The 12,359-nt window shown below is 38.6% G+C and overlaps 1 protein-coding gene across 2 annotated transcripts in view; it reads right to left on the bottom strand.

The window, feature by feature from the left end:
• Positions 1–12,359, bottom strand: part of ASAP1 (ArfGAP with SH3 domain, ankyrin repeat and PH domain 1) — a 144,844-nt gene that overhangs the window by 120,161 nt on the left and 12,324 nt on the right. For both annotated transcript variants that reach the window (XM_066175892.1, XM_066175911.1), the window contains exon 2: positions 5,825–5,911. In XM_066175892.1, the coding sequence (XP_066031989.1) occupies positions 5,825–5,883 (59 nt within the window). In that variant the 5' untranslated portion in view covers positions 5,884–5,911. The remainder of the gene's footprint in view (positions 1–5,824; positions 5,912–12,359) is intronic.

Below are 12,359 nucleotides of genomic sequence, written 5' to 3'. Positions count from 1 at the left end.
TAATCATTGAAATGCACATGCTTTCCTTAGTAAACTATATAGTTGTTCTTTTTATGCTCCTTAGCATCTCCACAAACATGGAGAGTGTCACCAGCTCAGCAACAAATAGCAACAGAAGTAGTGGTGTGCTAAAATTCATCAGGAAAATATCTTTAGGCTATGTTTCTCTGCTATACTGCTATCTTGAATATGTTTGTGGTTCGGTGTTAGATTCATCCATTTTAGCTAAACACAGCAGTCAGCAGTACTTCCCATCCTCCTCCTGATCCTAACTCACTTTATGATATCATTGTATGACATCAGACATCCATGGCATCTGATACCTGATAAAGCTGATTTGAGGTTGCCTGAGAAAACATCTATATGGTAAATTGCTGTTCCTACATTTTTATAGTTTTACTTTCAGATAACTTCTGACAAAATTAATGGGCTTAGAGGATAAAAGAAGCTTCAAATCAACAAGAATCTCAGCAGGATGAGTTACGCTTTTGGTTTTGGAATATCTCATGTGCTAAAACTAGGTAAACCTTTTTTGTTAATGGAACTCTCATAGTTTTGCCAAGCAAAACCACCCCATTTATGTAAGGACAAGTAACATCATCACTTTGTACTTCACCGGGAAATGTTTAGTCAGGAGGCATTTCACCTCCAGGAGCTGTGTCCTCGCAGACGACGGTGGGACGACTGACAGCCTTGTACAAAATGTAACAGCTATGTATTTTAACCTGCAGCATGTTTACACGTTTAATATCATGTAAGTGCATGATGTACTCACAGGAAAAGGCAAAGTCTATTTTAAACACTAAAGCCTACATCACACATTGTGACTGGTGCTAATTTGCTTGAAGGGAACTTACATGGTAAACTGCAGAGTGTTTCTGCTTGAGAAAGAAGGCTTTTGGCTTTGATATTTACAAACAGACCTTTGAAATGGTTGTGTTACTGAGACAGAATAGTCAGGTAACATTCCAGTAAAAGAAAACTTCTTGTCTAGGTCACACTGTTCAACATGAAGAAGACCAAAATCCAGCTCTAGCAAACATGCTGATTGCAATTCTGTGGTTTTTAAGGGACAGTATCTGCCAATGTAGCTTATGAACTACATGAGCTGTGTCAAAAATCTGTGCTGCTGCTGTGACTGTTTTGAATGCAAGAATCAGCTGATTTCAATTTTAATATTGGCATCTCCCAGCATTTGTCTTCATCTGGTATTTAAAATGAGATAGCAAATGTCTCAGAAACTACATGTTATTTTAAAAACCTTTTAGCACTTACAATAGTGACTTAAACAGAAGGCTCTTTTTGCATTCTTTCAATATTAAAATGGTAGCAAAAAGAGAGCCCATTGTGTTCTCATTATAAATGACATTTTAGTAGCATTAAGATCTTGTGGTTTTAACACCATGTGGAAAAAACGAACAAAGATTAAATCAAAACATCAGAAATATTTTGCTGAATAGTATATTTTGCATCTTATTTACTTGAATGTCCTGGGCAAGTAGCTTGGCTGAATGATAAGGTAGCTCAAATAACCATCTCAAAGGACATCTGAAAATAACAGCACTGAAAATGAAGTGCAGCATTGAGTTACACAAGATTAAGCTGACTAATCTGCTGATTCAGTTTTGCCTTTGTTTTTTGGTTTTGTCATGCACGATCAAGTGTCAAACAGACGTAATGGCATTCCAGGCTCCCAGTAACAACAAGCAATGGGCTGTTCCCCTGCCACCTCTGCATTCTCCAAAGAGAAAACAGCAAAATGCTCACTGCAGCAGGAGGCAGCAGGCTCAGGACAGACATGCTTCTTTTCTTGTTACAGGTGTACTGAATTTGGTCTTTCTATTTCACAGTTTGTTGTTTTTTTTTTTTTTTTTGTTAGAGATGCTCATTTAAAAAACTTTACTTCAGTTCATAGGAAGTGTAATAATGCATTTGAAGGGTCTGGAGGGGAAGCCTTACAAGGAGCAGCTAGGGTCACTTGAGTTGTTCAGCCTGGAGAGGAGGAGACTGAGGGGAGACCTCATTGTGATCTCCAACAACCTCACAAGGCAAAGACACTGATCTCTTCTTTCTGGTGCCCAGAGACTTGACCCAAGGGAATGGCTGGGACTTTTATGAGAGGAGGTTTAGGTTAGATATTAGGAAAAAGGTTTTTCCCCCAGAGACTGGTTGGGCACTTGAACAGGCTCCCCAGGGAAGTGGTCACAGCCTCAAGCCTGACAGAGTTCAAGAAGCACTAGGACAGTGCCCTCAGGCACATGATGGGATTCTTGGGCATGGTCCTGTGCCAGGACAGGAGTTGAACTGAGTGACATTGTGGGTCCCTTCCAACTCAGGATATTTAATGATTCTATGATTCTATGTGTCAGGAGACAACAGATTCAAACACGGCTCTAACAACATCTACAGAATACAAAAGCACAGCAGTATATTCTTCTATATGGACTGGTTTTTTGGAGAGTCCGAAGATATCAAATTTCTACAAGTGCTGATGGATAAGAGAACTGTCAGTGGAGCCACTTGCAGGTTTGACATTAACCTTGTGAAAATGTGAGCCTGCTCATTACTCACAGAGATGGTCTGGCAAGAACTGCCTGCCCTGAGGGAGGTGGTGTTCCAGCACTACCCACCATCACTTCATTGGTGAGGCTGAGGACCACCACAGAGAAACCTGGGCATGGTTATCCTTGCATTCCTGGCAGTGAGCAAATCTTTGAAGGATTGTTGGGAAGGGCACTGCAGACATGTTACCATGAGAGCAGGCCATGTTAGGGGGATTGCAAAGGACAAGATGAAGCCAATGTGTCATGAAGAGATACTCTGATTGGAACGAGAGAAATAAGAGTCCTTCCAAAGAAGGAGTCATAGTATCTGGATGCTTCTTTTCCTTTTTTTTTTTTCTTAATATGAGAAATAGCAATGACTAAAATCAGAGCGTGATACTGCAGAAATGAACATGTTGCAGGGCAGCTGGCATAGCAGGCTCTCCAAAATAAAAAGAGAATGAAATAAAGCCTCAACCCACATTGCAAACATTTCAATATTTTCTCTTTCCCTCTGGAAACGATGTGGCTGTGTCATTACCAGGCACATCTCTGGTTCTACCGAAGCTGCTAAATGTATGCTGATGGCCACATGCAGTGCTTCGCCTGCAGTGAAAATGAAGGTTCAGACCAAAATGAACCTGGGAAGCAGTTGGAGAATGAAATAAAGGCTCTATAGACCTGGGATCATGTCCTTGAGCTGCCACTCATGGTTCTGACATGGCAACTGATCTCTGTGTGCATCATTTCTCTATCTGTGGATTGCAGAAAATTACATTTGTTTTTCCAGGTGAAAGCACACTGGGCTTTTTCAGCTGAATACTGCTGTATCAGAACTAAGTATTTTTAATACACATTTTCTTGTAAGAGTTTCAAAAAGTAGCTGAGGGTTGAGAAGGACTCTCAGTCCAAACAATTTTGTCAGCCCTTTTTTGGACAGACAAAAATGTTTGGTAGGTAAATGAAAGGCTTTCTTTCTACTAGTTGTTAATGCTGTGAAAATATAAGTCAGAAAGATCTGGGTTTGTGAAGGACTTCTCCCTCTATATTATAGATTTATTAGCATTGCTTTGTGGAAAAAGAGGGACTAAGACCCCCATGATAATAAACAGAAGTCATTTATGCTTTAAAGAAGCTTTGCTAAGACACGGTTTGCAGATGTAAATGTGTATGGGCCTACTGAGTTGAAGTTTAAATGTTGGCTTATAGTGTTGTCTGAGCATACTTTATTTCTCATAATTTCCTAAATAGCATCTCATTAGAGAAAGGCTGGAAATAAATCTGCAGATGTTGGATGTTGTAAAAAAGGTCCTTGCAACCACTGAACATATTAGCACATCTGTGTTTCCCTTATATAAGCTACTGTTTTCAAGGATGCATCACTTGGCCATACACTAGACTTGAAAGTGGCATAAGAAATTTTCAATTCAGGAGTGATGCCTTTTGGGTTTTATTTTGTCTGTGTTTATTTTGTTTGCATATTTTTTGCTTTGTTGAGGAAATCAGAATGTTTAACAATACATAAAATCTGAACAAATGTGAGGCATGTCTCCTTTATGCTCAAGCAAAATTATTAATATTTACAATTATGGTTTGCCAGTTTTATTAATACAGATGTTTGAATGTTGAAGTCATAGGGTTCCCAACCCAGGATGACAGATAACCATATGGAAGTTTTTGGAAACTAGTCTTGCTGTGTTTACCAAATTTCTGTTGGGCCAGTGTTCACATGGTGCTAAATGAAATTTGGCAGTGCAGAATTTCATCCTTGAGGTCCATCACAGCAGCTCCTTGTGCTGATTACTCATTTGCTTCTACTTTTAACCACTGCATTTGAGCTTGCAGCTTCCTAAGTTAACTAGTGCTCCATTTGACTACTGTAGAGGGTGACCATCTGCTCATCTGTTCTGCCTCTAAGGATTTTTTTAAAGCAATGCTGATCTCAGAAAATTTGAAAGGGCAACAGGAAAGATGTCAAAAATCTTCAGTTCCTAGAAGTTTTGCAAGAAAATAAAAATGAGCAGGGGAAAAAAAAATGTTTCTTGCCCTTACGTGTAGGAAAGGCTCACTGTCACCTTGTTCTTTGTCAAGTTAATCTGTGTGGGAGAAAGAAACCACAAGTATCCCAGTCACGGAAAGAGTTTCAATGATGGTTTGCACCTCCCCAGGAGGGCCAGTCCAGACACACATCTGTAGGAAATTTGGTTTCATTAATTTTAGGGATGTTAGCACTAGTTATTTTCCTTTTGGTAGTTGTCCTTCAAGGAAATCTAAGAGCAGTAGGACATAAAAATATAACTGCCATTTCAAAATCAAATAGGAATGTCCATCTTAATAGCTCTCTATTTTTTTAAATATGACTGACTTCTGAACTCTTGCTTATTTAGACCTTGAGGACTCAAAAAAGAAAAATATGTGTAGCCATGTGACAAAGCAATTGCGCCAAAGGAGGATTTGTTCAGTTTTGAGAAGATCAGCAGCAGTGATTCACCCTCTTGGCTGGTCTGGACTGCAATATGGTCAACTGATTCCCCCAAGGAGGAAGAAAGGATGCAAGTCCCACACTGCTCTGTGGTCACACAGGGAGCAGTGACCTGTGCCAGGGTAGCTCCAGCCCATGCATCCAGTACAAAGAAAACTTCAGCCTTAACCAACAGTATTGTTGTTGTAGGGGATTCAAGTCAGGCAATCCAAATGTAGCTTTTAATAGTTCAGTGAAAGAGAGTGAAAACTTTGAAACAAGAGAACTCAACATTCAGGGACTGAATAAACAAAAGCATATTTAGACAACTGTGTGCTATTCAGCACTTTACATCATGCAGAGAAGAGAGTCCCTCCTTTTTTCAAGCCCCCGCACAAATCTTGCCATAGATTTTTCAGGCTGATCTGAGAGATTTGTTGTTTTCAAAGTTAAAACAACCTCAGTTACCAGATCTAGATGAGTTGAAAAGAGTTACAATGTCCTTTTTATACCTTGCCCCCCTCATCCATCTTTGAAATCTATGAAAGCAAAGCAAACTATGTAATAAATGTTGGTATTTTTTCCAATAATTGCTCAGGTGGTCAACGCTTTGTAAGGATTTACTGATTTATTGGAATTTTTGATCCTTGAAAGGATCAATAGGTTAGACTTTTTCTGAGGAACACCCACTGTAGTAAAGGCTGAAGTGGCATTAAGCAGAAAAAAACCCCACTGGCAGGTATTAGAAATGATAAAACATCTGGTCTGCTTTTTACTCTTTAAACTAGTTATTTATATTTATGTCTTTTGTCTTTCTTACCGATTCCATAGTGAATCTCTTGAAGAAAAACTTGAAAGCCTGGATGCTGAAGATCTCATGTCTCATCTGTCACAACCAGAAACCTACCTGGATGAGGAGAAAAGATCAAGTAAGTAAAACTGACCAAAGCTATGGGGACTGACAAAGTCGTTTAAACAGTCAGTTTGAAACAATGTGTGTTAATTCTTCAGTGATGGAAATTTATCTTACATTTTTTGATTGCTGCATTTGATATTGTGAGTTTCACTGTGGTAAACAGATCCATTAGACATTCCCTGAAAAAGAACTCCTTGTTAAAAATTGCTAGAGGAGAGCGTCATTTAGCTGACTGGGAAAGCTCTGTCTAACTCAATGTGGCAACTACTCTGTCAGCCGCACTGAGTGCAGTGCTGGTAACCTTGCCTGTCCAAGTTGGCTGACACTTCAGAAGACCCTGTTTTCTGACATAACTTCAGTCTAACCATTCGAGCTGAAAATTTCAATGTCAGGTGTATGCACCAGACTGATCTTTTTTGGAAGATGGAGATAAGATCTGAAGGATAAAGAGACTGGGAACAAGAAGTGTTCTGACGGGGAGTAATCCTGTGTGCAGGAGAGGGCAGGAGGCTGTGGGAAGACAGTCATAGCAGGATATGGACAGGTGGTCACAGTGTTTCTTCAGGTTTTTCTGTCATTATACTGCATACTCTTTCCAGTTTAAGACTTCTGTTGCTGTGGGGAAAGGAACATGCTAGACATGCTGCAGAGCCCTGAGCAGGTGAGTAGGGCTGGGACATACCTTTCACTTTGGGAGATTCTGGGCTGATCTTTATGTTTGGTCCAAAGGGACAAGCTGGAAAAAGATTGGCAGAGGCTTGAGGCCAGATATGTGTGCTGGGAGGAGAATGCTACACAGAAGCCATTGCCATGAGATGATAAAGCAGGGAGGCTGGGACGAGCCCTGTGAGACAAAGAGATGTGGGCTTGCATGAGCTTGCACATGGGAGAAGTGACAAGGACCCATAAGGATGAGTCAAAAAGAGAGACCCAGGCAGCAAGGGAGTGGGAGAGAGGCCATCCCCAGATTACACCCTTTGTTTAACCAGTCTGCCCATTTTCATTTGAGCACACCACTTTATTTCTTGATTCCATGAGGAAAAACACAAATCTTTCTCCATGAGTATTTTTTTTAAACTGTCTAAGAGAAGCCTTGTTATGCCTGTTGACCTATTTCCCCAGAGGCTGCTGTAGTTTGTTTATGGGGTTTGTCCTGTTTGTTTTGTGTTTCCAGATAGGTCATGTGGGTCTGGAGGTTTTCCAACCCTTAACATTAAAAATAACATAGAATAATCCCTGTCTCCAAGACATAGGAGATTCAATTAAAATTTGCGACATACAAGTTTTTGGATGGGATGTTGGGATATCTCTTTTCCCTTCTGTTTCTGAGCCTTTAGAATGCTTTCAAGTGATGTTGTCAAGAGCTCTTTTATTATTAAGAGGGTTAGACATCTTTTTTAAAAGTAGATTTCAGATTTTTACATGCTGGATGGAAAGGATCTGAGATTTTACTAGGCATGCCACCAGCTTGGCAGCACAGAAGGATAAATGGTTACGGGCTCTGCTCAGAAGGAGGAGGTGTGTCCTTTGTTTTGAAGTGTGCAAGAGGAGGAGTATCTGCCTCAAATCAAGAATATTATGCTTGAATATTGTGTTACATGCAGGAAAAAGTTGTGAGAAGGCAGTCCTGGCACTGCACTGTGTTTCTGTGGTTTGGGAAAGGCCTCCCCTGGCAGACAAATGAGTACCACCATCTTACAGCAAACCCATAGCCACTGGCAAGCCTGGATGTGACTCAACCCATGATGACATGTCTGCTGGGTCTTTAATTTTACAGTGCACCTCTTCTTTTTAATAATATTATTCATCTCCTTAGGCAAAAAAATCACCATGATCATAGGTTTATGTTATTCAAATCAAAGCAAGAAATAAAAAATATATAATGGCTCATTACTTTCAAAATCAGATGCTGACCTAAGTTTACAAATAACTATGATTGACATTGGACTAAATTTTAAATGGATGGAAATTTATTTTCATAAGTCTAAGAAGTCACAGAATCTCTCGATGTCTGCTATAATAAGCTACTGAATATTAATTGCTCATTTGCTGTGAATGGCGTTATGAACATTTTGGTTAGATCTCAGTGGTTTAGAATGATTATATTCCCTTTCTAGGTCTCCTACTCATTTTGGGGCCTCTTGATACAAGAGCAATCAGCAAATAAATTAAATATCAAAGAAATCCAGAAAAATATTTACAAAGAAATCAAGTTGAAGTTCTCATCATTGATTGATGAGAAACAACACTGAGAAGGAAACATATGTGGCCTTCCTAAAGAGAGGAATGATGGCCCAGTGATGAGAATGCTCATGTGAGTTCAACACTGACTCAGTGACCTTGGACAATTTATTAGGGCATCATTCAGATGGCAAATTCCTCAAGCCATATGCCCATTAGAGTAATTTATTTGGGTGGAGTCTTTTGAGGCTAAATACAGCTTTTCTGAAACCCTTGATCCAATGACAGTAGTAGAATTTGGGCTGTGTCAAGATGGCATTTTGACTTTTCTTCTCACCCCCCAAAAAAAACCAAAACCAATGCTCCCTAACCATGCTTGGCAATGTGGACATAACATTACCAAGCTTGGTGGAGAATCCTTATAAAACAGTATGTGAGTGGGAGCAGGGAGTGAATGTGAATTTTAAAAGCCCAGAACATATAGATAACAATTAAAACTGGAGAAACATGATTGCCTTTCACCCAGGAACACCCACACCTGAAAAGAGAAAGTCTAGTGGGGCTTAAGTAAGGAGGGGGCCTAACTGAGAACAGGGTGACATTAATGGCAGTTGGGTGACACTCAACACAATACAGTAATACAATAGCAGATACTATTAGTCCTTAGATGAGGAAAGCATTTGTTCTTGTGCCTAGTTATAAATACATACAATTATATTGCATTAATTGGTACAGTCTAAGTGCTTGACTAATCCTAATGCTTAACTAATAAGTATAATGAGTTGAATCCCTGTATTTTTAAGGTTTTAGAACAGGGTAAATGTTGTGGAAAGTTAATGGATTCTTAGGAAGAGAATATAAAACTGCCAATATATTGGGTAATAATGAGGAAAAAAATTATGCAGGGATTTTGCAGAGTAGAGGAAAATATCAGGAAATTTTTTTACACTCTTTAATTACCTGCATTTTCTATTGCTTAAACTGGGTGTGATTTCATGCATAAGTCATTTAATGACCTATTTTATCTTGCTTTTTCTTTTAGAGGATTTTTTTTCTTTCATAACTGATTATATGACCTGAGTAGCAATAATATAAATCCATACTTTTCATGTCTAATGACTATTTTAGGGAAAATACTAGCCAGCCAACTTCCTCATATGCCCGAACTAGAGTTAGCCTAACTAGAAAAACTCAAACAAGCAAAAGTTAATGTTGTTTCTACAATCACTGATGTAACAACAATAGTAGTTGTGCATCACCATGCTGAAAATCAACTCCCTTTATGTCCAAACAACAGTGTGAATCACAGAATTCTGACCTTGATATACAAATGTGATCATGTAGTAATTATAGCTCTTGTGCTTTCTGTATAAACAGACTACTTCATCTGGAAATGCTGTAGGGTACTGCTTCATTCTACAATTTGCAGCTAATGACTGCACAGAAAGCTTTTATAACCCCAAAAGCTTTAAAATAAAGCAGGTAGAAAAATCTTATTTCCCGCAAATGAAAAAAAAATAAGCTGGTTATTTGAACAGCAGTGAATAAAATCATTGTTCTATCTATCTTCTGTTGAAAAGCAGATATTACAAATCTAAAGATTGTCCTCAAAATCACATTGTGCAAAGGTTATTAAATACTCTTTCATGGGCAAAATATGGAACTAAATTACTCAGTTCAAGTGCTAACTGACATGTTCTTTAACAACTGTGAGGTTAACAAAAATATCTTTCATTTCATGCCAAAATCTGCTTGTTCTGTTTGTTTCTATTGGTATCATCCAAACAGGATGTGACAAACATATGTTCTTTGGCTTTGCCCTAATCCATGATTTGGATAACACTATTAAGATGTGGTCTAACAAACTTCAGGGAAGCAAATCTGAGGATATATATATATGTGGATTTGATTTTAGTATGTCCTAAGCAACAGAAGGTCCATCCTGACCTCATGAATTAGCCCTATGTGTTTTCAGTGCTTCCATAAACATACAGTCAAAATATTAGTGTGCTTATAGACATGGGCTGAATCCTGAAAGAAAACAATAATGGAAAATTAACCCAGCACAGAACCTAGGAGTGACCCTGAAGGGCTGAGTGACATCCTCTTGATAATGAGTCCCCACTTATGAGGGTTTCCAAGAATGTCAGTTGCTCAGGTTTTTGTCTAGTCAATCGTTGCAGTGATGATTTTGGAGAATTCTAATTTCTTAATCAAAATTTTGTTTAGTGCCGCAAGTGCTACCAAAGTTCGTAAGTAATACATAAGTAGTATAGATTTTTATTTTCCCCAGGAAAATTTAAAACCTGAAAAAATATCAAGATAGCTTTCTTGAAATAAAATATATTTTCTTTAATTTTATCCTGATTAGCATGCAATGAGTAATGAAAAAAGTAATAAACTGCATTACTTTTCTCTGATTCTTTATAAATAATACCCGGAATTAACAATTTCAGTGTTTTGCACTGGATTGATTTCAGGCTGAGAGGATTATTAATCTTCAGGTTATTACACCAAACTTTTAAATATATTGGCAAAGTATGAGATTTCTTCTATTCATCTTGAAATACCCTCTTGTTTGAATATGTATGGAAAATCAACTTAAAAATTCAGACCTTTTCTTGCATGGTACTTTTAGAAATAGCAACTGATTAAAAAAGAACCTAGTTTTAGGAGGTGGTTATTACTGTTGGAATGAAAATTAGTTCTCTGTCTCATGTGATATAATTTTCATATGATTATGAAATGATCATGGATGGGCTGTGCAAGTGCTAGAACTAGAACAGTGTTTTGGAATCCATGCTGCAAAACATAATTCTAAGACTGAACAGTTTTTTACTGTATCCCCACCATGGGATTTTTTAGCACACTGCCAGAGAGGGCCAGAGGGCTCAAGGGTACTTGTTTGGTCATTTTCTGCAGTCTTGTTCAGAGGTGAATTTTCTTTAAGACTCAGATATATGACAAAGATTTGTGTAAGTATTTAGACTGAATGACTTTCTAGTCTTTGAAGCCTGTCTTTTGTTATTTGTCTAAGGGCTTCAGGATGGTGGTATTGTGAGTTAAATCTCCTTGTATCCATTTAAGAGTGACCTTTTCATCACTTCCTACTATATCCATCAGCTGTTTCTTGGGCTCAGGGAAGAATTTTCATTTTGTAGAGGCAGCACCTAATCAGAGTGTCTGCTGCCTAGCTTCAGACCTCTGGAGAGCTGTCACTGATCTTGTCAAGGGTATTTTTTTTATATTTGATTACAAGGTTGCCATTCACAGTCCAAGACTTTGAGTTACTTATAATCCACTTCTGAAAACTGTGAGGGGCTAATAATACACAAGAGTGCTTCCCACCTTCCCTGTATGCTTAGTTGCTGCTTAATTATTTACTCAGTACAAAGTTTATAGCAAAATATCCTGTGCATGGTATATAGATTGTAGATTAATAATATAATGTGAATATGACATCAAGCCCTCTTGTCAGTGCCCCCACTCATTCTTAATAGCCACTGATTTTGGGCTGAATTTAAGATCAATCATTGGCTGCCTGAGTTTTTTGGAAGGAGTCATTATTAAAATTACAAACTAAACCTGGTATATCTGTGTTAAAGATTAAATTGTCTCTGCACAAAAAAGTTGGGTGCGTTTGAACATCCCATGTCCTTCCTACAGCAGCTTTTCTACTCTGAGTTGGCAGCACTCAGGCAAAGCAAGTACCGCACCTCCTACTTCCAGCTTTCATCAGTTAGTCACGCACTCATGAGGTCATGCATTGTCCTGGTGTCTGAACACCTCACAGAATTTAATATATTTGATACACATTTGTAGGATGGCGATAGCAGACTGAAGACTAGATGGTCAGGCTCCAGTTTGTGACAAGCCCACTTTTCTTGATACAGCTCTGTCCTTCACAGTGCCATGTTTGTCATCCCTTCCTCTGACATTCACCAAGCAGTGCCACACTTCTACTTAACAGCCTTGTGAAAATGTAATTTATTTTGGCTCAGTAGTACCAAGCCATTCTGTCCTTCAGCAGAGTGCAGAACTATTAAAGTGTCTGTAGAGAGTTTCCCAAAATACAAGGCACACAGAAATCTCAGTACAGCCATAGAAAGATGTTCCTAAGTATTCTCTTCAGGTCTGTATCTACCCATACAGTGAGTCATGCCCAGATCCATGAGCATGGATATTTATGTCTTTGAAATCATATGTCTTATCTACATAGAAAACTGAGATAAACTCAAACGTTAGTGACAGAACAGAA

This window comes from Chamaea fasciata, unplaced genomic scaffold (assembly GCF_029207755.1).
Source record: "Chamaea fasciata isolate MVZ Bird 193981 ecotype frontalis unplaced genomic scaffold, bChaFas1.0.hap1 SCAF_1, whole genome shotgun sequence".
In the NCBI taxonomy this organism is placed as follows: domain Eukaryota; kingdom Metazoa; phylum Chordata; class Aves; order Passeriformes; family Sylviidae; genus Chamaea; species Chamaea fasciata.
Note: the sequence above shows the minus strand (reverse complement) of the source record. Positions and strands in the feature narration are given on the sequence as shown.